This window comes from Opisthorchis viverrini (assembly GCF_000715545.1).
Source record: "Opisthorchis viverrini unplaced genomic scaffold opera_v5_58, whole genome shotgun sequence".
Classification (NCBI taxonomy): domain Eukaryota; kingdom Metazoa; phylum Platyhelminthes; class Trematoda; order Opisthorchiida; family Opisthorchiidae; genus Opisthorchis; species Opisthorchis viverrini.
The window spans coordinates 1,972,964-1,994,075 of record NW_008751716.1 but is presented as its reverse complement, the minus strand read 5'-3'; the positions used below and the strand labels follow the sequence as shown (position 1 = coordinate 1,994,075).

General features: G+C 40.9%; 2 protein-coding genes across 2 annotated transcripts in view; one reads left to right on the top strand and one right to left on the bottom strand.

The window, feature by feature from the left end:
* Positions 1 to 1,022: 1,022 nt before the first annotated feature.
* T265_03951 (hypothetical protein) lies at positions 1,023 to 1,481 on the bottom strand (the record flags this gene model as incomplete). The annotated part of the gene is made up of 1 exon (XM_009168551.1): positions 1,023 to 1,481. One exon carries the CDS (start codon positions 1,479 to 1,481, stop codon positions 1,023 to 1,025), a length of 459 nt encoding a protein of 152 aa, XP_009166815.1.
* Positions 1,482 to 8,369: 6,888 nt separating this feature from the next.
* The window catches only part of T265_03950 (hypothetical protein), a gene marked incomplete at both ends in the record, with an annotated part of 28,978 nt that continues 16,235 nt past the window's right edge, over positions 8,370 to 21,112 (top strand). Inside the window, 3 exons of the mRNA XM_009168550.1 lie at positions 8,370 to 8,446; positions 14,244 to 14,345; positions 19,671 to 19,964. Of these exons, the coding sequence (XP_009166814.1) occupies positions 8,398 to 8,446; positions 14,244 to 14,345; positions 19,671 to 19,964 (445 nt within the window). The remainder of the gene's footprint in view (positions 8,447 to 14,243; positions 14,346 to 19,670; positions 19,965 to 21,112) is intronic.

Genomic DNA, 21,112 nt, shown 5'->3' with positions numbered 1-21,112 from the left:
TGCAAAAAAGTGCAACATTTTGACGTTAAAGTTTTTATTTCGGCTGCAGGGGTTTTGCAGAAAAATACATTGTGCGTCTAGCCGCTGGCAAATGCTGCACTCCGGCGTAAAACCTTTTATTCCACCCGCAAAATTTTGTAGCTAGGGCATAGTGCGCCTAACAATCACCAGCCGATCCCACACATAACATAAAAATGTAAATCGTCGCTCACTAAAAAGTGGAGGTGAAGATGGTAATCAGAGTTTGTCCAATCTGGTTGCGCATTTCAGTGTAGACTTCCGATGGATTTTGTTTAAGTGAGCAAACTATTAAGGTCAACATTGGCCGCTGATTCGCACGAGATCACCAGTTTACGAGATGAAGCACGAAACCGGGTCTAAACATATTTTAGGATCTGGACGTGTTCTTTGAATGGGGGGAAGCATGTGAAAAAGAATATCACTATTATCACAACTTTTCGGTTTTTCATTTTGTGACCTGTGAGGAGTTCATGAAAGGCTCCGTAGGATTTTAATGAAAAATCGAACATTCATTTGGTTTATATACACTGCAACAGCGTTTTTAAGTGTTTGTTCCAGTCGCTCTCTGTCTTTGCGTAAGGTTTAAGGCTTTTTGAAATATAATCCCCAATACTAATGATGCCTACCTAGTTGAATAACGTTGGTACACATTATTCCCGTCAGATGTTACAAATTAGTTAGGTTTGTGTAGCCTCGGTACAAGATTCTTCCATGTGAAGCTTACTTGCGGTCACTGTAATAATCGAATGAAACTTGATGCATGCAAGGATGAGCCTTTTTGGATGACTCCCAGTCTCATGAGTAAGGAATAAAAAATTCAACGTTTTCAGAAAACTGCATGTGAAATACGAACACAGAGATAGCTTTCTAATTGAAAACAATGATAACCCTTAGTATGAGTGCTTTTGTAGTGGACAACGCTATCAAATACTGGTTCAAAGTAGCTAAATCAAGTGATTGGTTCGACCTGCATAATCCAAGTGAATTCTTTCCCATGGTTTCTAGCTTTTCGGCCATGGTTGTTCTAGACATTTTGGAAGTGACTCTGCCGTCATTTGACAAGGTTCATCCACATTCTGCGGGTTGATTGGCCCTTCAAAGGAAAACCTGTCACTGTTTTGTGTTTCTGCTGGCGAAGGCAAATCTTTGGCGTCAACATCCAACTTGTCTAGCTTGCCTGAAGACTCCTGGTGGGCTCCAACGTGGTCTTCTTCGTACGAGTAATATTCCTCGTATTCATCTGCATCATTGTCAGCCAGCACGGCTTCCACAGTCTTGCTTGGTCTGTATTGACTGCCGTCTGAATCATTCTGACCATCGTTTTGACTACCGTTGCGTTGATTGCCTGGGTCTTGATTGATCTGCTGCGTCAGGGTTATAGGTGAATGAACATCGTCTGGTGCTGCTGAGTCTAAACATATTTTAGGATCTGGACGTGTTCTTTGAATGGGGGGAAGCATGTGAAAAAGAATATCACTATTATCACAACTTTTCGGTTTTTCATTTTGTGACCTGTGAGGAGTTCATGAAAGGCTCCGTAGGATTTTAATGATAAATGGAACATTCATTTGGTTTATATACACTGCAACAGCGTTTTTAAGTGTTTGTTCCAGTCGCTCTCTGTCTTTGCGTAAGGTTTAAGGCTTTTTGAAATATAATCCCCAATACTAATGATGCCTACCTAGTTGAATAACGTTGGTACACATTATTCCCGCAAGATGTTACAAATTAGTTAGGTTTGTGTAGCCTCGGTACAAGACTCTTCCATGTGAAGCTTACTTGCGGTCACTGTAATAATCGAATGAAACTTGATGCATGTAAGGATGAGCCTTTTTGGATGACTCCCAGTCTCATGAGTAAGGAATAAAAAATTCAACGTTTTCAGAAAACTGCATGTGAAATACGAACACAGAGATAGCTTTCTAATTGAAAACAATGATAACCCTTAGTATGAGTGCTTTTGTAGTGGACAACGCTATCAAATACTGGTTCAAAGTAGCTAAATCAAGTGATTGGTTGGACCTGCATAATCCAAGTGAATTCTTTCCCATGGTTTCTAGCTTTTCGGCCATGGTTGTTCTAGACATTTTGGAAGTGACTCTGCCGTCATTTGACAAGGTTCATCCACATTCTGCGGGTTGATTGGCCCTTCAACGGAAAACCTGTCACTGTTTTGTGTTTCTGCTGGCGAAGGCAAATCTTTGGCGTCAACATCCAACTTGTCTAGCTTGCCTGAAGACTCCTGGTGGGCTCCAACGTGGTCTTCTTCGTACGAGTAATATTCCTCGTATTCATCTGCATCATTGTCAGCCAGCACGGCTTCCACAGTCTTGCTTGGTCTGTATTGACTGCCGTCTGAATCATTCTGACCATCGTTTTGACTACCGTTGCGTTGATTGCCTGGGTCTTGATTGATCTGCTGCGTCAGGGTTATAGGTGAATGAACATCGTCTGGTGCTGCTGATATTGCGATTGCCTGCTTTAAAAAAATTTGGACAATGTCTCGATGAACTTTGCTTGATACTTTTCAAACTGTGCTTGCGATTTTTCAAACTGCGCCTGTTGCTGTTGCAGCAGAGCTTGCATTTGTTCGAAATTGACTGCCATGATTGAGTTTCGAAATGAAGATAACCCATCGCCACTGTTGTATTTCTTCACCTGCCCTGAGGCTACTGGGTCATAGTCACAAGACAAGAAGATGACCTGAAGGAACTGTGTATTAACGCAATTACAAGCTTTTATATATATGGTTCACTTGTCACCGTATTTGATGGTCGATCCGATGTCAGCCAACCAGTGTGCCTCCCACATATCCACACTGGTTCTCGGTTGATCACAGATGGCCGTCTGTGCGCTTGTGTACGGGGTACCTTGGTCATGGAGTGGGTGTGAACTTTCTGTGTCTGTATTTGACCTGTCTCCGGCACATGATGCAATCGGACGTAATTCATACGTGGGGGCATAGTCGCACGGCTCTATTTCACATGACTGTTGCGCTGCGCAGTAGGTTGATGTGAGGTTTTGCAACCACAACTCCTTGAGGATGCTCTCATTTACCGCCTGCTTCCCTTGTAGCTGTGTCATATGTCGGAGTAGTTGAGCGGGGGTACGATCACCTAGTTCCACGCCGGCAAGTAAAACACGAAGGTTCTGTTCATCGGTGGCTACTGTTCTCTTAATCAAAGCACCTTTTAGTATATCGTATGGGTTTGCATCGGGTTTTTCGTAGATTATGTCAGCAATTTCGACGGCAACTTCAGGTGGAGGAGGTGCAACAACGCAACTATACTTGGTTTGTTGTGATCTAACGCGACGGCACTCAAAAACTGCCTCTGCCTGAGCAAACCACAGTCTGGGATGATGAATACCGTAAGCTGGTAGTCTTAAACTCAAAATATCCTTGCGATCCATAGGTGAATCGTTTGAATCAGACATGATAGTAATGATAAAAAATGGATATGGGAGTTCTAGGTGATCTAAGGAAGAGAAATAAAATTCGGGCTCGCCATCAGATGGTTGCATTTTCGAGTCACGTCGGGCTCACCAATTATGTGGTGGATAACGCTAGCAAATACCAGTTCAAAGTAGTCAAATCAGGTGAGTAAAAAATAGGCGAGATGATAAAACTCACAGTTCGTTCGTTGGTACCACCACAATAAATCCGAATCGATCTCCTTCTTGGAATCTTCCTTAATATATTCCTAGATACTTTCTATCCCGTCGTAGTCTGAAAGGTAGACCACCGCTCGTTAACTCACTGACAACGTAACTCGACACAGCAAGAACGGAACACGCCTTTCATGAAGTACAGAATTTGTATTGTGTGTATGCATCCATATTTCTTTGCTTTCATTTAAGCAAAAGTTATTCGGTATGAAGAGAAGAGGATTAAGCTGAGATTTAGTGAGAGATAGAAAGTGGTACAATTTGAGTAGTGATATGTTACGAAGAAAGTGCTAATGTACAATGGTCAGAAGGATCACCATACTTTCAAAAGCGTAGAGACACTGCCGTATACTGAGGCCATTCACTGCAGTTCGTCATGGTAACCGCATGCGTTGTCTTTGGGCTTTGCCATTTTTCACAACTATTAGACTCATACCTAGATGGTTATGAGGCCTCTGCTATGCATGATAGCCAAAGACACTCCGCTTGTTGTTGTCGTCTCTTTGGTATCCTCACGACTGACCAATTATGCAGTAGCGCTATCACCAAGTCGGGGATCCGTTCTTGCGTTTGTAACCAAGTGCTTCGTAATCTTCAGCATTTAATTATAAACAAAAAGATTTACACATCTCGAAAACTTCTAGCGTTCTGAAGTTACTCGCTATTTTAGACTACCCTTAGGCCATTTTCTGTATATATTATATGGTTTTTGGCCTCCTTAATCTCATCGTTCATACTGACGTATTGCCGCCTACCATCACTTCGATACTCATGTCCAGACTACCACAGTACACAGACGAATAAGATGGTCAATACCGATGCAATCTAACCGTCTTTGATGATGTTGCTCTGACTAAAAATTACGAGGTTCACTCTATCTCATTGCTCCAGGAACAAGTGTCCTTTAACCCTACACAATGCCACCATTCCCGTGTTTTCCCTCTACGCCATCAGTAAGTCATCATTCCCCATAATTTATCGCCTCAGAGCACACTGCTTGTCTGTCTACATATGTCCTACACAATAGACCTTTTTGTCCGCTATCCAGCTGTAGACATCTACCAAATTTTCTTGTCCCAATCCCTCTGTGTATCTCACGACCGCTAAAAATTACACGGTTGACAACGATCATTTTAACTGCAAGCTTTCTTCCCAAAGTCCATACTAACTCTATGCTTAAGCTCATACTCTAACTTCCACCATAGGTTTTTGTATTTCCCGTCTATTCTTTGCACTATCCACAGTGATAGATTTACCTCAAGCGACCGTAAACACATGATCAGTGAACCCTATTGTTGTATCGCCACGTCTCCTCTCAACTTCTCATAGCGCCGAAACACACCGCGGGCAAATTTGTCATCCTCGTAGTTAGAGCGAATGGCTCGTCAATTTTAACAGTATATACAGAATAATAAAAAAGAGAAGCTTTCTACGAATTCCTGTGCCGCTGGCCAATATTTTTCCCGGTAGTAGAATTTATACCAGGAAATCATCCTGTGAATTCAAAACACCAATTATAGAAGAGTAAGAAATACTTCTCATGCGTGAGTCAAACTAGATTCGCAATTTACGTGCAACGTGACAATAGCACTTCGTTTTACACAGCACGTAATAACATAAAGGCGTCTACCTCCCCAGTAGGTATGTCAGTTTTTATCGAAACCCCTGGCACGAAACTTGTCTTCATCTTTAGTTCCCTTATATGTCCTGAATTAAGGTTAATGAATCTTTTAAAAAGCTGTTTGTGGTGGCTTTCTAATCCACATTTTTGCTCAAGCGCGTCCCAGTATATAATAATCCCACCTCCAAGAATGCTTGGCTTCTAACCACGCCCTTTTATGTGAGCTAGATTCGAAGACACGTACACTTTGATCACAATTCTTGACGCCGTCTGTTTACACTCCTGTCCTTCCTACCAAGCTTCATGGACGACTACACAAACAGCTATAAAATTAGTTGTGCGCCATTTAGCCAATGTAAATTCTTCATATTCGCACTTGGTCACGCACGTTTGCATAAACGCATACAGCTATTTTATACTATCTCCACCTAAATATCGATTAGTTTTGAATAATTGGCAGTGTCACTTTATTACATTAGTTGGAAATTCTGAACATTCTAGCTTCTTTCTATTTCGAAAAGCAGGAGAATTTCAATTCTACTGCTCTCCAGCAGACCTTTATTTCACTTTCTAATTTTGAGTCCCAAGACTAGACCCAGCTGTTTTATTGCCTCCCTCAAACGGTAGCAATAAACCACCCTACTTACTCGATGTGCCAAATAAGGTCTTTGTTACATACTGGTCGTAATATATCACGATCCCCATGCCAATCCCGACTACCCTGATAACCTTAACTGACTTATCCAAGATATTTATCTACGGGGTTTTTCGCGGACAAAAGTACGACGTTGCGGTGACGGTACCGTGTCTGTCATACTTAGTCTAATGGCTTGTCCCTGGTTCATCGTACCTCTACCATTTTCCGTCAGAGCGTCTTACATGCGTCTTCAAGACTGCCTTAGTCTGCTAAATTTGTGCCAGAACTCCAAAGTATTGCCCACAAACCTACTAATCCTTCCCATATCACCACCAAGGATTCAGTATACTGATGTAGACAAAAGCTTGCCGTGCATCAAATACACCGTGAGCTAAAACTGAAAGATTCAACAAGCTTGTTTGCTGTGGAAAATCACTTGGCTTTATTCTGCGAGACGTCTGCAACGAAAACAGGCAACGTTTGCCGCATAAATCGTAAATGCTGCTCAACTTTGAATTTGCGCAGAGGGGTAAAACAATTATTGTTCATGCACTCTTCAAAATATTTCCAAATCCAATAAAGGAGGAACCAGACGGAACAGCCAACTTCTCCAGAAAAACCCTGCCATCTTTAATGAGAAATTACACAGACATGTTGATCATTGAAAACAAGGAATCCATGTCTTAAGTAGATCTTGATTTTGCCTAAACAAATCTTAAAAAGAACTGCCACTATTTGAAGGGATTTTATAGTTTCAAATAAATACCATCAAAGGCGAGATCTCTGTGTAAAGCTGTTTTTTTAAACAATAGTTTTAGGGCTGCTTTGGATCTACTCCTAGAGATCGGCCTTACCTCAATCATGTTAAACATCTCACCAAGGAGACCGGCCATTTGCACTTTGTGGGTGCTGACGCCTTCACCACTCTTCAAGATCGTTTAAATTTACAATCGATGCTACAAAACGTGCTCAGTGTTTCTGTAAATGTTTTTTACGTTGATTTAGAGAAGTAAACCCTCAATTCCTGAGTAATTGTTGAAGCTTTCATCATAACAAGAAATATTTGGCCGCACTTTCACGTCGCACGTTAACATTTTGGCAACGAGGTTCTTGTAGTTTGACTTATGTTGAATCCCGCGAAAGTAGGGGCGCGTTGCGCGTAACAGTCTAGGCTGGTAGAAATGCATACGCTTGTGATATGCGTATCCGTTGCTAGTACTTTATCCGGTCTTACGCCGGTCGATATTCTGTCAATTTTTCAGATATCCGGATGCGTCTGCTCAACTGTTTTGATCAAGACCCTTTTCCCACACCCGAAGCCATTGCCATTGGTTCACCAACATAAAGCATGACGAACATTTGATCCAATCTGGAATTTAGGAATGTTTTTAAGCTCATATTGTTTTACCAGGTTTCAAAAACCTTTATTCCGTCTATTCTTGTTTGTCGCGTTCTAACATACATTATTCCAGGCAACCGAAAGTCTGAAATCAGGATCTCTAATTCTCGTCCAAGCACTACGGTGCTTGACATTCCGTCAGGTTTTGCCCCCGAAAGTAGCGCCTGTATCGACAGTACAAGACCGTACGTCACAATAGCAAACGCTGTGTGTCATGTTCATATGGCGCAACCGTCGACGCCTCCAAGCATCAAACTCATATCCCAAATTTCGAACCGGCAGGCTCCGGACCGAGTCTATTGGCAAAAGTTTAAGTTAGTACCTCGTTTTAACGGTATTTTTTCCACACTTTTTGTTACTAACCTTCCGGTCCACCCGCAATAGTACACCGCATCGGACATTGCTACTACATTGGAGAAGTTTTGGCACAGACTTGGACGACTTGCGGAAGCCGATCTTCCAGAACTGCCATCCACGCCTGTGGTTATGAACTTCAGGTTTGTGTCAAATGTCCGTGATGCGTCTCATTTATGAGGATGACGTTAACTTGGTCGTCTTACGTAACCTCCGTCAAACTTCCTAGTTAGTCTGCCTGTTGCAGCCCCACATCAGCTGGACGATGTTAGTTGGCGCTTCGCCAAGATATTCCAACCTGGCCCGGCCACTGTTCTGCCTAATGTTCTATCCTACTTTGACCGGATTCTACCTAAGTATTTTGCTCCTATATATTTTCCACTACGCTCCTGTCATAGGTCAAGGCCAAACTCCAGATTCTCCAAAAACAAGCCATCCTTTTTCCTGTATTGCATTTCACGTGTGTGGCCTCAATCGTCGGGGTGAAGAGACAAAATGGGTCAATCCGGAGTGCTGCATTGTCGAACACTGTCGGTGCTCCATGACTTGTTCACCATTGTGAATATCGGCAGTTGTTTTTGCTCAAACCGATCTGACCAACCTTGATTCCTATTGGTCACCAAAATACACAGAAGCCAATACGAATGCAATAGCTTTCCATTTGGCTTTAGGACCACCTCTGCGATCTCCCAGCTGTTGATGGACAAAACACTGCTTGGCCACACACCTGGGCGACGTACTGAATGTTGTAAGTTCTGTAAAAATTTCGCGCACGTAAACTGACATTACGATTAAAAACATCAAGGACAATAGGCTGCTTGTGAATAGATTTCATTACTGAAACTGAACTGTACGACGTATGATCCAAGTAACAATGGATCTCTCAGATGCATACAAGGAACGACAGTGTGTCCTCCACTCTCTAACAACACTCTAACACTCTCTAACACGCTCTAACAAGTCACATGCGTGGTTCATTGCCTTAGCGTGAGGTGCGTTAGTAAATAACGACATGGCATCAGGAAAAAAACATGCAATGATCATTAGCCTGTTGGTCCTTAAAATTGCTGACGAGCGAAAAAGTGTCTTTGAGACTTTTTGCTGGCTCTTTTATCCTTCCTTGTTCTAACAGACTGATGGGCCATTTGGCTTAAGTTGGGTATAGAAAATTGAACATATCAAGATTATACCTGATGGGTACACCATATTGATGTAATTTGGGACAGGTTCCAGAAGTCTATGCAGGAATATCTCGTTAATGCACCAGCACTTTTTCGGTTTCAAATGGAGAAACTTGAAGTGGCTGAATGCTTTATACCCTACCGTATGTCGTTAACTGAGTGCAGAAGTTTCAGGAGATTCTTAATGCCTCTCGTTACCTTAGAGGTTGTGCCGGTTGTATAGATGACAAACATTTCCATGCAAGAGGGAGTATGGGAGCTACAAATATAAAGCAAGCTAAGTCAAGTTAAGTTGAAGGTGCTTTGCGATGAAACGTGAAGGAAACTAAGTGGCAGCAATTTATCTGTCGATTATCCGGTAGTAGTAACATCTCCTCTCCGCCATTACGAACGAAATCTACACGAATCAAGTTCCCACTGGTTGCTACTATTTGGAAGTTTGAATGTGTAGTTTTCATATACAAGACTGTCTGACACTTTTAGCCAGCTACTCTCCCTTTCCATTCTATAGCACGATGCAAAAGAGCGTAAGTACACTGAAATTGGGGAACAAAATGTTAATTTACCAAGTCTAAGAATGTTTCCAATAGTGACTAATTGGTGGACAAAGACCTCTAACTGAGTAGCATGCCATAATCTAAAATATCGAACACTGTACGTTTTTAAAGCGGCTTTTTGGTGACATTCTGAATCCGAAGTATTTGTGAATATTCCAGTAGTTTGACCGAGAACTTAATGCCAGTACTAAGGTTTACGAAATCACGTCTTCAGGTCAGTACACATCTTTTAGTAAGAATAGGAGTAAATGATGTAACAAACAAATAAACTTAGTTACTAAATTAAAAACCATATAAACAGGACTGTTTCTTGTTAGTGGAACCAAAGCCGCATCCAATAAGGTGACGTGCGGAGGCCCAGGGGATCGTCGAGCAAATGGGGCGATAAGTGCGTTTCCTGTGACTAAGGTAGACTTAGAACGCAAACAAATCACTCATGACAGCATTGTCTTGGGTTTTACAAATGTATTGCGACTGGTTCAGCCGTAGCAAAACAGCGCCCTTGAATTGGCGACGGCAGTCGTTTGAAGTGGTCTCGTTATGTTCAAACCGATCAAGCCTTTGGTTGAACCATTGTGTCCCGTGTTGTTCCCTTAAGAGGCATACTCACGTATTCTGTTGGCAAGTGTCTTGTCGTGCGCCAGAAATATGCCGCTGAACAACAGCATGAGAAAAGATACACAAAAATACTTTGGGTTAGAACTAACATCCTTTACTTGAGGCTCAAGCTGGGAAAAGAGTTGTATGTAAACCAAGGTTTCATAGTTGCAGCAGGAACAGTGAATTGCAGAGTTTGAATCAAGCGACGGTTTAGTATACCAACGAATCGCCTTCATAGGATGGAGTAACTTGGCTTCTTTGCAGTGGCTGTGAGAGGTTATTGGACGGCTCATATAATGCATACACTGTTCACACAGATCAACTACTGGAACTCTCACAAATCGTAGTTGTTGAAGTGAGTCACAAAAAAGAGATCCGATAAAATTATGTCCATGTTTCACTGTAATATTACCTGCGCCAATTTAACAATGGAAAAAAAGTTGATTAGTTAGGTCCAAAACTCGGTAAGTGTCCATGATCGACACCGCGAGAGGAGTTGTAAATCCAAGTTAAAAATAAGCTCGGAAGAAAGTGAGCTTACCCATAAGCAATCAGGCACTGGGGGCGCGTATTATAGAATTTATAGAAAGCCATTGAAATCTGCTAGAAAATCACCTTCTTTCTGGACTGAGCTGTCTATTTTGCAACAAATATCTAGCGCCTCAATTCGAATAATTCACGGAGTGTTTAATGTTTGCGTCGTCTAATCCATCAAACTTTACTTGTGAAGTCATTGTTGGTTTATTTTCAGATGAAAAGTTGGTTTAACGTCAAGTTTAAAATGTAAACAAATTATCTATTAGCGCTGGCCCAAGGCTTTCCCTGAAGAACCCCCGGATAGCATGTTTGTGATGTCCGGAATACAGTGGCAGGAGTTTGTTAACAATAAGAGATAATATTTTATCTGAATCACTGCCAGCGTACGGTGAGGGAACTATGTCATCACATAGGAAAAGAGTTAAATTTGAGGTTCGACAAATTCATTTTTTTAATCTGGTCAACATTCGACTCACTTATTTTTTTCAAATGCAAAATGTAAAACATCCTTTATGGAAGTAGAAGAAAACAAATGATCATCTAATTTCCTCCAAGAGAACGGGTGTCCAGTGGCATTTCGAACAATCAAAGCAGTTGTTTGATGCAGTGGCCTGGGTTGAAAAAGATATGGCATTCAAATCTGATGCTGTGAAATCATGGTAATTGATTTCAACTGCCGATTACTCGTGTATCTTAAGTGGTGTAATTATGGGTTTTACTTTGGGGCTTCAAAATATAGAACCGTTCCTTTAGACTGTAGTATGACCCCTTATGAGCAGTTATAAAAACTCCTACAGACACAGTCCATAACCGGACTAAATTCCTCAAACATTAAAGCACGGTTCAAGCATTTCGGGGTTTATGGCCTAGTGTGTTAAGAACTGGTTTTCCCAAAGTGGCGTAAGTTCGGACTAACACTGAACGGTACTCGTCACTGTGATCCTGAAAAGCCGAAGCTTCAGGCGTGATATCTTGTTGCACCAAGTTAACATCTTGTAATATAAGAAGAATAAAGACGATAAACAAAAACCAAATATTTGGGATTATACAGAATGAGGCCCTTTCGACTAATTCGTTTGTGCTCGTGGCGTAGGGTTCCGACGTACGCCACCGGGTCTCCTCTACATTGCTTTATTTTCAAAAAAAGAAGCGTCAGATTTTACTTAGCAAAACAAAGACATGTCCAGATATCTTTGTCAACCATATGCTAAAAAACTGGGATGAATTTGCAGAGACTTTTGAAGGAAGGGAGTAAAACTCTGTTTACTCAGACCGGGCCGAGGAGATGAGTAATAGGCTATCAAGGATTTAATTTGTATCCACCAATAGTGAACTAATCTATATGTCAACTATACCAAGTCGAAATGATCGAATTATTAGTCGAATAGTTAAAGTGGCGGATAAATCCATCAAATGTTTTGTTTGCGGGACCGTATCAGACCTACCGTAACATGTACAAATCTGTTTGACAGTCAAAGGAAAGAGGCCTGGATACGTTGATGCTGGCTCCATCCCCAGTTTAATTATGAGCACGTATAATTCATTACCTTGTTCGATATAGAGGAGGTGCCATTTGCAGAACGGAATGCAAATGCAGCGGAATGGGCTGATGAAATCCCGAGGAATAGTGAAGTTTGATGGACCATATGAAGATTCAACAGTAGTAGTTTAGAAATTAGATTGATTTCTGAGGCCAAAATGGGAATGGGGATCGGTAAGACATCCTGATATTGGGTGTTCCTGACTGGCCAACCAACACGCGCAAACTCTGAGTTGTCTTCAGAGCCCAAAAACTGCCTAGTTGTGCGGAAAATTGAACCAGGAAAACATAGTGAGATGAAAAATAGAAGATAAAATGCGGTAAATGAACTCAAAAATTACTGCTTGTACTGTCACATGTAGTCATGCGGATTCAGATCGTGTGCTTTAATTTGATTCACCGACTGTACTAATAACCAACTTTCAGTGCAAGATTGAGCGCTTTATGCGAGTAGTACAGTGAGTGAAGATTAACGAATATCACCAAGAAAAATAAAGGGCAGGAGTCCGAAATGATTTACAAGAGAATGAGTTCTAAGTAAACACCCAACTACATATATATTCATCCAGTGGGATGTTGCGCACTCGATTTCTCCTTCCTTTCGCATGTTTTTTCATTTGCAAGTTCAGAAGTATTCAAATTCCCACCTAATTTACAGCTAGATGAATGCAACTTTAATGCCCTTTTCTACTTTCAAAAGGTGTGAACCACAGCACAACCACTAGACTCTCTGGTTGCACTTAAATGGCCCCGAAGAATGTGTGATGACGTCAGTTTATGTGTCCATAGATCTGTCCTTTCAGCTTATTGTTTTTCTAACAGCTATGCGCACAAACTGAATAAAGAACCATTACCCATAAATTCCATTCTTAACCAATAACAAAGCAAAGAAACTTGGTGCATCTATATTTGTACGGTTGATAAACCGATGGGAACCACCGCAACAAGTACCGTTGCACAGTGGTTCAGAATGGTTGTGTGGAGTGTCACCATCATCTTGATGCTTTGCAGTGAGTGTCTAAACATAACAGCCATTTTGCTTCGCACATTTTCATGGGTTGTGTTCACGTAAGCTGTTGCGTCGTGATGAATTTCACCGGTAACCAGTTTATTGTAACCACACTTTGTGCGAAATTATGTGCAGATTTCAGTTTATGAACGGTTTCACTCAACGTTTGGTTCTCACATCCGAAATATACACATAATGTACGAAGTGTACAATCATGATAAAACCTAATCCGCCTGCCATTAAAAGACACTTTCAGTATAATATGCCGTAAGCCCATTGGTCATTATCACCTGACGAGATTTCTCTGGAAACCAACCAAGAAACTTAGAAGCTCTCTATTCTTACCAATATGCCGTAGCCCATTGGTCATTATCACCTGACGAGATTTCTCTGGAAACCAACCAAGAAACTTAGAAGCTCTCTATTCTTACCAAGATTTTTGTCAGATTAAATGTGAGATGGCATATTTCACTTATACACAGAATAAAAAAAACATCCTGAAATTCTTTGATCGTGGGAAATTTTGGCGTATTTTGGGCTGTCATTCGAGCTGTCTTTACAGCTGTATAAAAACCAGGATTGAACTTGCTTTAACCCACTAGTGAATGAAAATATGCATTTTATTCAATTAACTAAAAGGTAATAGGATATTGATCATTATAGAGGGATGAGGAGACCACAAATATCAAAAATACTCTGGAACTTCAGTTTTAGCGGTTCTTGTGCGTCACTTCTGAGTATACTTGATGTGTGCAAAAACTGGGTAAAAATATGATCGGCAAGTCACATTGCTAATGGGTTTAGATTTTTTTAACCTTACAAGCAAAGCCCCTCCTCATATAGTGCCTATACAAGGTAAAATCTTGATCGTCGCAAATTTCTGCCATGAATTAGCTTCCTGGTCGTGACATGCAGCAAAATCCTCACTTTTTAACTTGTAAAAATGTAAAACGAAACAGGCTTTACTTGACTAGAGGGTACCAAGTTACAAAATGCTATAGTATTCAGTATTCTAGAGTGGTCGTCATAAACCTGTGCTGTTAGAGGTCACTATGTAAGAACTGTGGCATATTTTCACAAAGTGTACACTCCTGTCTAAACGTGTTTTCTCAACTTCTAAGGTGCGGTTTCTTCCAATGAAACGAAAGTCGATGAAGGGGATGAAACGCCTGAAGCTGATGACTTCGAAGGTCGAACTAATACTGGCAACGTTTGCCCAACAAGTAAGTTGGTACAAACCCATATAGGACAAAGTTACCATAACATAATATTCAAAGCATTTCCTCAGTAGCTAAAGATAACATCAGTGAGATTCAAAGTGGCAAACATTTTACAAATTTCGATAGTCTGTTTGAATGGCATTGGGTTGCTTCTTATTTTGCCAAGTTTGTTAGATATGATTTTTCAAATAAAGCTCAGGGATACCAGAAGAGAAATAGACGAGTTAAAGCCCCACAGGCAGTTCAGGAGACATGTTGTTCCAAACAAAGCAACCTCGCAATATAGGGCCAAAAGCGTTTTTGGCTTGAGGCACTTTTCTGATATATATTCAGAGGGAGTGTTTTATGCTCAACAGTCCGACTTCGCCGTGTGACGTGGCGATGGAATGAGACCTGATTCCGTAATTGCATGTGTGGTACTAGGGCAGTGTTCTCAGCGGTTCTGCAAGCAAGAGTGACAAAACGGCGGAGTAAAGAGTAACACGTAATAACTGGTTATAAGAACATACAGGATGGAGAACTGTAATTCTGAGAGCCAGTTCCAAGTCAATGCTGGTCAATTAAGAAAACAAATGTGACCGGTCGAAAAAATAGTTTATAAATTTTTCTTTGTTTAATCCACAACCCAAGGATCGCATTCCTTTCCCACTTCATATTACGGACATTTAAAATTTAGATACCCGTTGTTTTCACATTTGTGTTCCGCCACGTTGATTGTCTGAAAGACTTTCTAGTGCCGAATCTTTGAGGTTAGTTGTTGATTCCCATTCATTTACATGGATAGAAAGGAATTGCTTGTAACTTACCATTCAAGAAAAAACCACAAATGGATAAGGGGCCAACCAGGACTCGATCACGCTATGGGAATTCGTGATTGGAGGACGAATAAGTCTATGCCCGGTATGAGTAGGAGCTAATTACACTGAGGATCACCCACTCTTAAAGTGTTATCCCGAAGATATGCCGAATCTTGAGGTTAGTTGTTGATTCCCATTCATTTACATGGATAGAAAGGAATTGCTTGTAACTTACCATTCAAGAAAAAACCACAAATGGATAAGGGGCCAACCAGGACTCGATCACGCTATGGGAATTCGTGATTGGAGGACGAATAAGTCTATGCCCGGTATGAGTAGGAGCTAATTACACTGAGGATCACCCACTCTTAAAGTGTTATCCCGAAGATAGTGAGTTCTAACTGCCACAATGGTTTGGCGGATGCACAATGCCAATCGTTTCCATAGGGATTAGGCAAGTGTACAGCGATTCTTGGCTCCTCACTCTAGTTTGAGTTCACTGAAATCCTAGTCAAAAAATTTCAATGTCTTTTCATACGATGAGCAACTAGAAAATTTGTCGTAATGCTGAATACATAATGAAATTATATGTCTCTTTGCTGTCTTGCGAACATGTCTTTTGCGTTTTCGGAAGAGCAAAGATCAGGACATGTGCTCATCTCATCACGGTACCACCACATGTGAAAGTAACGTCGATTACTAAGGATTGATGTAACGAAGGTTTGTAGCTTCCTGAAAACAAAAAAGACAAGTGACATATTCACACGTTCAGACTGGTAAGTGTTTAGCGTGTTACTGTAAATTTTGATTTCGAATGCCATTATTCACATACGGTAAAGTTTCTTAAACTTGTGGAGAGTGAACTGGGAACTCCAGCTTAACAGATCTGGCTAACATGTGATCATCCCAAGCCGGGTTTTTTACGGCAAACACAGACTGTAGCGTGCACTCTTTCCAAAAGGTAAGTTGTATAACAAGAACCATAATCATTGGAAGTGAGGAAAAATTATCAGAGCGTCAANGAATATCATATCCCAACCTCGTCACTTCTGATTTTGTGACAGCAGATAGCGCGTTGAATTGTGGCGCGCCAAATTGTTCTCTATCATACAACGCTATCTGAGGTTTTTACCACAAGAAATTACTACTTAAACAGCATACCACCTGAAACTGTTTTGGAGCCTCTCGTGCAAGGCATACTTAGGGCTTACCGATCTCTCGATTTTTATCTCAACATGGTTATAGACTACTTTAAAACTAGAGGTCCCATTTAGTATATTTTGCTACGTTAGAAACTTTGCTCATAACATCATTAGTGGCAGGCGACATATGCGTTTGTTTGATCACAACTTTGTTCAGCGAAGTTAAACCTCAAAATTTCAGATTTTACTGAAGACAAACCAGCGGTTTGGTCATTATGGCATGTCGCATTTATTTGTTCTCTAGTCCCACAAAATGTTAAGCTACATGGTCTTTTCCCTTTCCTGTGAGACTACCTTGTGGCACCACATCATATTACTCAGTTAGAACCCCCGTTAAGTTTGTCTCAGTTCAAAATGCCACATTATCACTGAACTTGACTGCGATCAAATATACAGGGGTACAGCAAAACTGAGCAAGAGATTCTGGAATGTGGTTATACCGCAGAAACGGTAACACACCAACGGAGGTAACTGACTCAACTCGGCTGATTCTACTTCTCAAGTTAGACAAAATAGGTGCCACACTAACAGAAAACAAGCACAAAAGTTCACGTTCCATTCTGAAGTAAAATTGGTGTGCACTCAGTGAATTGCGTCTGTGTTTGATACACTCAAGTGGGGCATGAAGCATTCTACAATAAGAGGCTTCACATCCCTGTTGGCCGATTCGACAACCTGTAATATATTCACCTACAACCTTTCTTTAAATTTTTTACGAACTAAAAGATGTTGGCACTAGGTTCTGTGCGATTAGTTGGAGCAGAAAGGAGCGTCTCTTTGACCAAAGAAACCCACCCCTTAAAGTAATACTGTGGTATCATTAGCATGCCATTTATTGTGCGTTTTTAAATCTGCTTCGACTTCCTATCATCAAAAAATGCACAAAAGTTTTAGCATACAAAATTGGCATGAAAACAATGAAACATTACGTCATGTGACAGGGGACTTAGTGGCAATGTTTAAAGCTACTTAGAGCTGACAGGAGACGTTGCATTATCAGTGAATCTGTGGGTCACGTCTGATAAGAATATGCTAGCAAAGGAACTAGCTTTATATGAGTGTAGATTTTCCTGATAATCACTGCGTTTTCCCAAAATAAGATACTTGGTGCTTTTTTGCGGCTGTTCATCCATCATCATATCTATCAGTTCATTAGTAATGTGGGGATGGTTAACTTGTTGCTTTCTATGCTTTACTTACATTGTTAAGTAATTTCCATGAGGCATCAACCCCTCGTGGATGTAGAATGTACGTCCGCTTGGGAAACCGTATCCCTGATACATCCGTGCAGTTCGTGTGGGCGCCTCACTGTCCACCGGGGTAGTTGCTGTTTCACCGATTCAACTACAATTTCGTAAAAACTAAGGCCGCTGGAACACAAGTTCTAGTTGATCATTTCAAGCCAAATTGCTTCAACCTTCCGATCTTTTTCCCTAATTTTTATTAAAGTTGTGGTTGAAGCTAAAAAACCATCAAACTGCGGAATGGATTTCAAATTGTAAAATTTTGATAATCTGGGAAACGAAATGAAAAGGGCTCGGACATGAAAAAAGTCTGACTAGCTGGATTGCTAAACTAAGATGCTGGGCTGTAATTTTCCTAGTTAATACGCAGCAGATTGAAATCTACTATGTCGAATGTTTTGTTCCAGAAGACGTCAGTCAGCGTGAAAAAAAGAGAACAAACAAAGCTGACAAAACATCAGCTGCTCCTGTCGCAGTCATAGAATCAATATATAGGGTCGCCATTTTTTTAGAACGCAGAGTTCAACGAAGGCAAAGCTGAGTGAAGGAATGGAAGCTTATTACTAGGAAGGACTGATTTATGCACTCTTTCACCAGCCGGGGTTTACACCGAAGTATTTGGTACGAAAATGCACTCTGTCTTGGGTAAATTGTAGCAGGAGATCTCCATTAAAGCGGGTATATAAATGCTATAAATTTACAACTGTTGAAAACGTTTTAGGAATGTGCAGCGAACCTCCTTGTGCATGCTGGTAGTCAGTAGCATATTCATTTTTTTGTTGAACAATGTCTATGTTATTGCAACGGAATGCTAGTGGCCGCCATGCCGCATCTTTTTACCGCGCCAGTCAAAAACAACCATACGACTAACAAAGACATGACCATTCTTAGATTAACTAGGAAGGCAAGTTAAAAATCATAATGGGAACCGGCAAGTTCCCGAAGCAGAGTGTAAGGCCAATGACAGACCCTCCTCAACCCAAAGTTTGTGCTTCCATGCAACAGCCTTACTATTTAATCATGGTGCTATCCAGAACCCGTACTGCGGGAGAGCGAAAATTCAAGTGTGGAGTGGCGTATTAGCTGCAACTCTTATCGCAGCAAAATGCTGAATAGCGTATTATGCGAGCGAAACTCAAATGCTGATAGTAATCCCAAAAGGATGACCCAGAAAACGAGCTGAAGACACGCAACCAAAACGTCTCATGGGAAGCATTTTCCTGTCATTTATGAGCAGATACACAACCTGGGTGTTCGAGTACTATCTAGCCGTGTGGCGTTCGGAAAATTAATTGGAAGTCACTTCTGCGAACTCCTTGAGCACACCAGATTCTTGTTAAGGCTACATGGTGCGACCACTGTCATCACCACGTGTCGGGCTCCCAAATGACCTAATGGCCAGTCTGCTTTACCAACATTTATGGCTTAGTCCGATTATTCCAAAAAAAAACAACGCCAATCACTAACGCCTATCAAAAGATAAAAATCCGCTCAATGTTTTACATAGGACAGATTGTGTATCATTGATAAATACGCACCGTAAGCCATCCAAGGGAACCCGCTTCTATGATTAACAATTCCAGAGGTGCATCCTTCTCTGAAACAAACATACCTAATCTAAATAGATTGGGATTCGGGAAGCGACGCGTCACAACACCTTTGATGACGGGCGCCTTTGAATTGTAGGTAATCACCGCTGCTTCAAAGGGTAAAACAAAGCAAAGGGAAAATTCAGTCATACTGAATTCAAATTTTATCCAAACAATCGTGAGGAAATAAGTTCTCTGTTTTAGACTGCACACTACAACTAAACCAGTTCAGTCCTATCCTTTCAAGCCGAGAAGTCAATCCTAAGGGAAAATTCAGCTGAGAATGGTTCGATGTTACGTAAGTTTTTCGTTGAAATCTATATATTTACCAAAATTTGTAGTGATTGCTTTTCTGTCTGCTAACCGAACTACCTCACTTTTACACTGAGACTCTCAGGAATTGACCAAATTAATTGTACTCATTCATTTCGCAGTGTATTATTACTGAACGTTTGCTAGTAGATTGGAAGTTTGATATTCTTTCTGTCACATTTAGCACTTCCAAAGATTTCAATGAGTGTATCTAATGAAGACGGATCCACAGCACAGAGGATACAATGGAATACGTCTTCGACCTACCCGGACGAGTGTCGTATTAAATATCAGTTAGTACGCACCTTACAAACCGGATCAGAAGAGGAAATGATACAAGATGTGGAGCCAAATGGATACATGATCACGAAAAACCTCGCGCCGCGTACGGTGTACAAATATATCTTGAGAATTTCTCGCAAAGTCAAGGGAAAGCGTGTTAAAACTGAGGCAAAAAAGTCGATGCAAACACATAATAGTAAGTAAGATGGCCAACAATCCACATGTTAACTTGCTACATATCAACATTAGGCTGTCTTCCGAAGATTCGTTGGAACAAGTGATAGTGAAGGCTGGTAATAATTTGCTTATCTTCCATTACGTGTTAAAGTGTGGGTTTTCGATATGGTATGACTGGTCCCGATTAGTCAGTAAACATGGATACTCATTACATGTCAAGCCATTTACCTTAGACGGCCTGATAATTCACAGGATACCAGCTCGGCAAGTTAGTGAGTCTGAAACACGTGGCAACCTATTAATCTACAAGGAGGAGTTCTAAATAAATACTATGGGGTTAAGCGAATGACGACAAGCGAATGATTGACTATAGATGACGCCATAAGGACTTTACTTTCAGAAACCTTATCGCACAAATGAGCTCAAATTTTCAAAGGTAGTATTTATATAAGTACTCCAATAAGTTATGTGAACTTTTGGGTAGTTGTCCTTGAAGAGCCAGTCCACTCACAAGAATATGGTAGACCCACTCCACTGAATCTCAGTTGGTCAGACTTTTATTTTCACTCGAAATAGGCACGCTAGTCAGAACAATTGACTTGAACATAAGAGCCGTTCTCAAAAATGGATTTTATCTATGTCTCCGTCATCAGGATAGGTACGGAATTCAAAACAGCTCCTTCAGCTCAAGTGAACTTCATCGCGGTTAGTCCGCGTATGCGTAAAACTTTATGCTTGGGTGAGTTCACGAAATTTAGATCTTGTGCCGGCCGTTTGGCTATACTAACGTCCCTATAAATGCGATTGCAAGGCTCGCATTATGTAACCGAGACAACTTGCGCTTGAGTAAGGATGGGAGAGAAAAAATACAGGAAAATAAACTATAGCTTAACTGATCCTCTGGATATATCGAAGGAGATTTATACTCCAGTCGGATACGATTATTACGTCACAGTGCTTTCATTCACTAAGACCCTTAGGCACATTCGACCAAAATATTTCCAAAATACTCTTGTAATGGGCCTTTTGATACATTCCTTTGTAATAAAATCTCGCTCATTCCGATCAATTACATTTCACATTCCAATATGCCTTTCACTTTTGACATGTTACCTCACTATCCTCCAATGCGAGTGCTAATGTATATATATATATATATATATATAT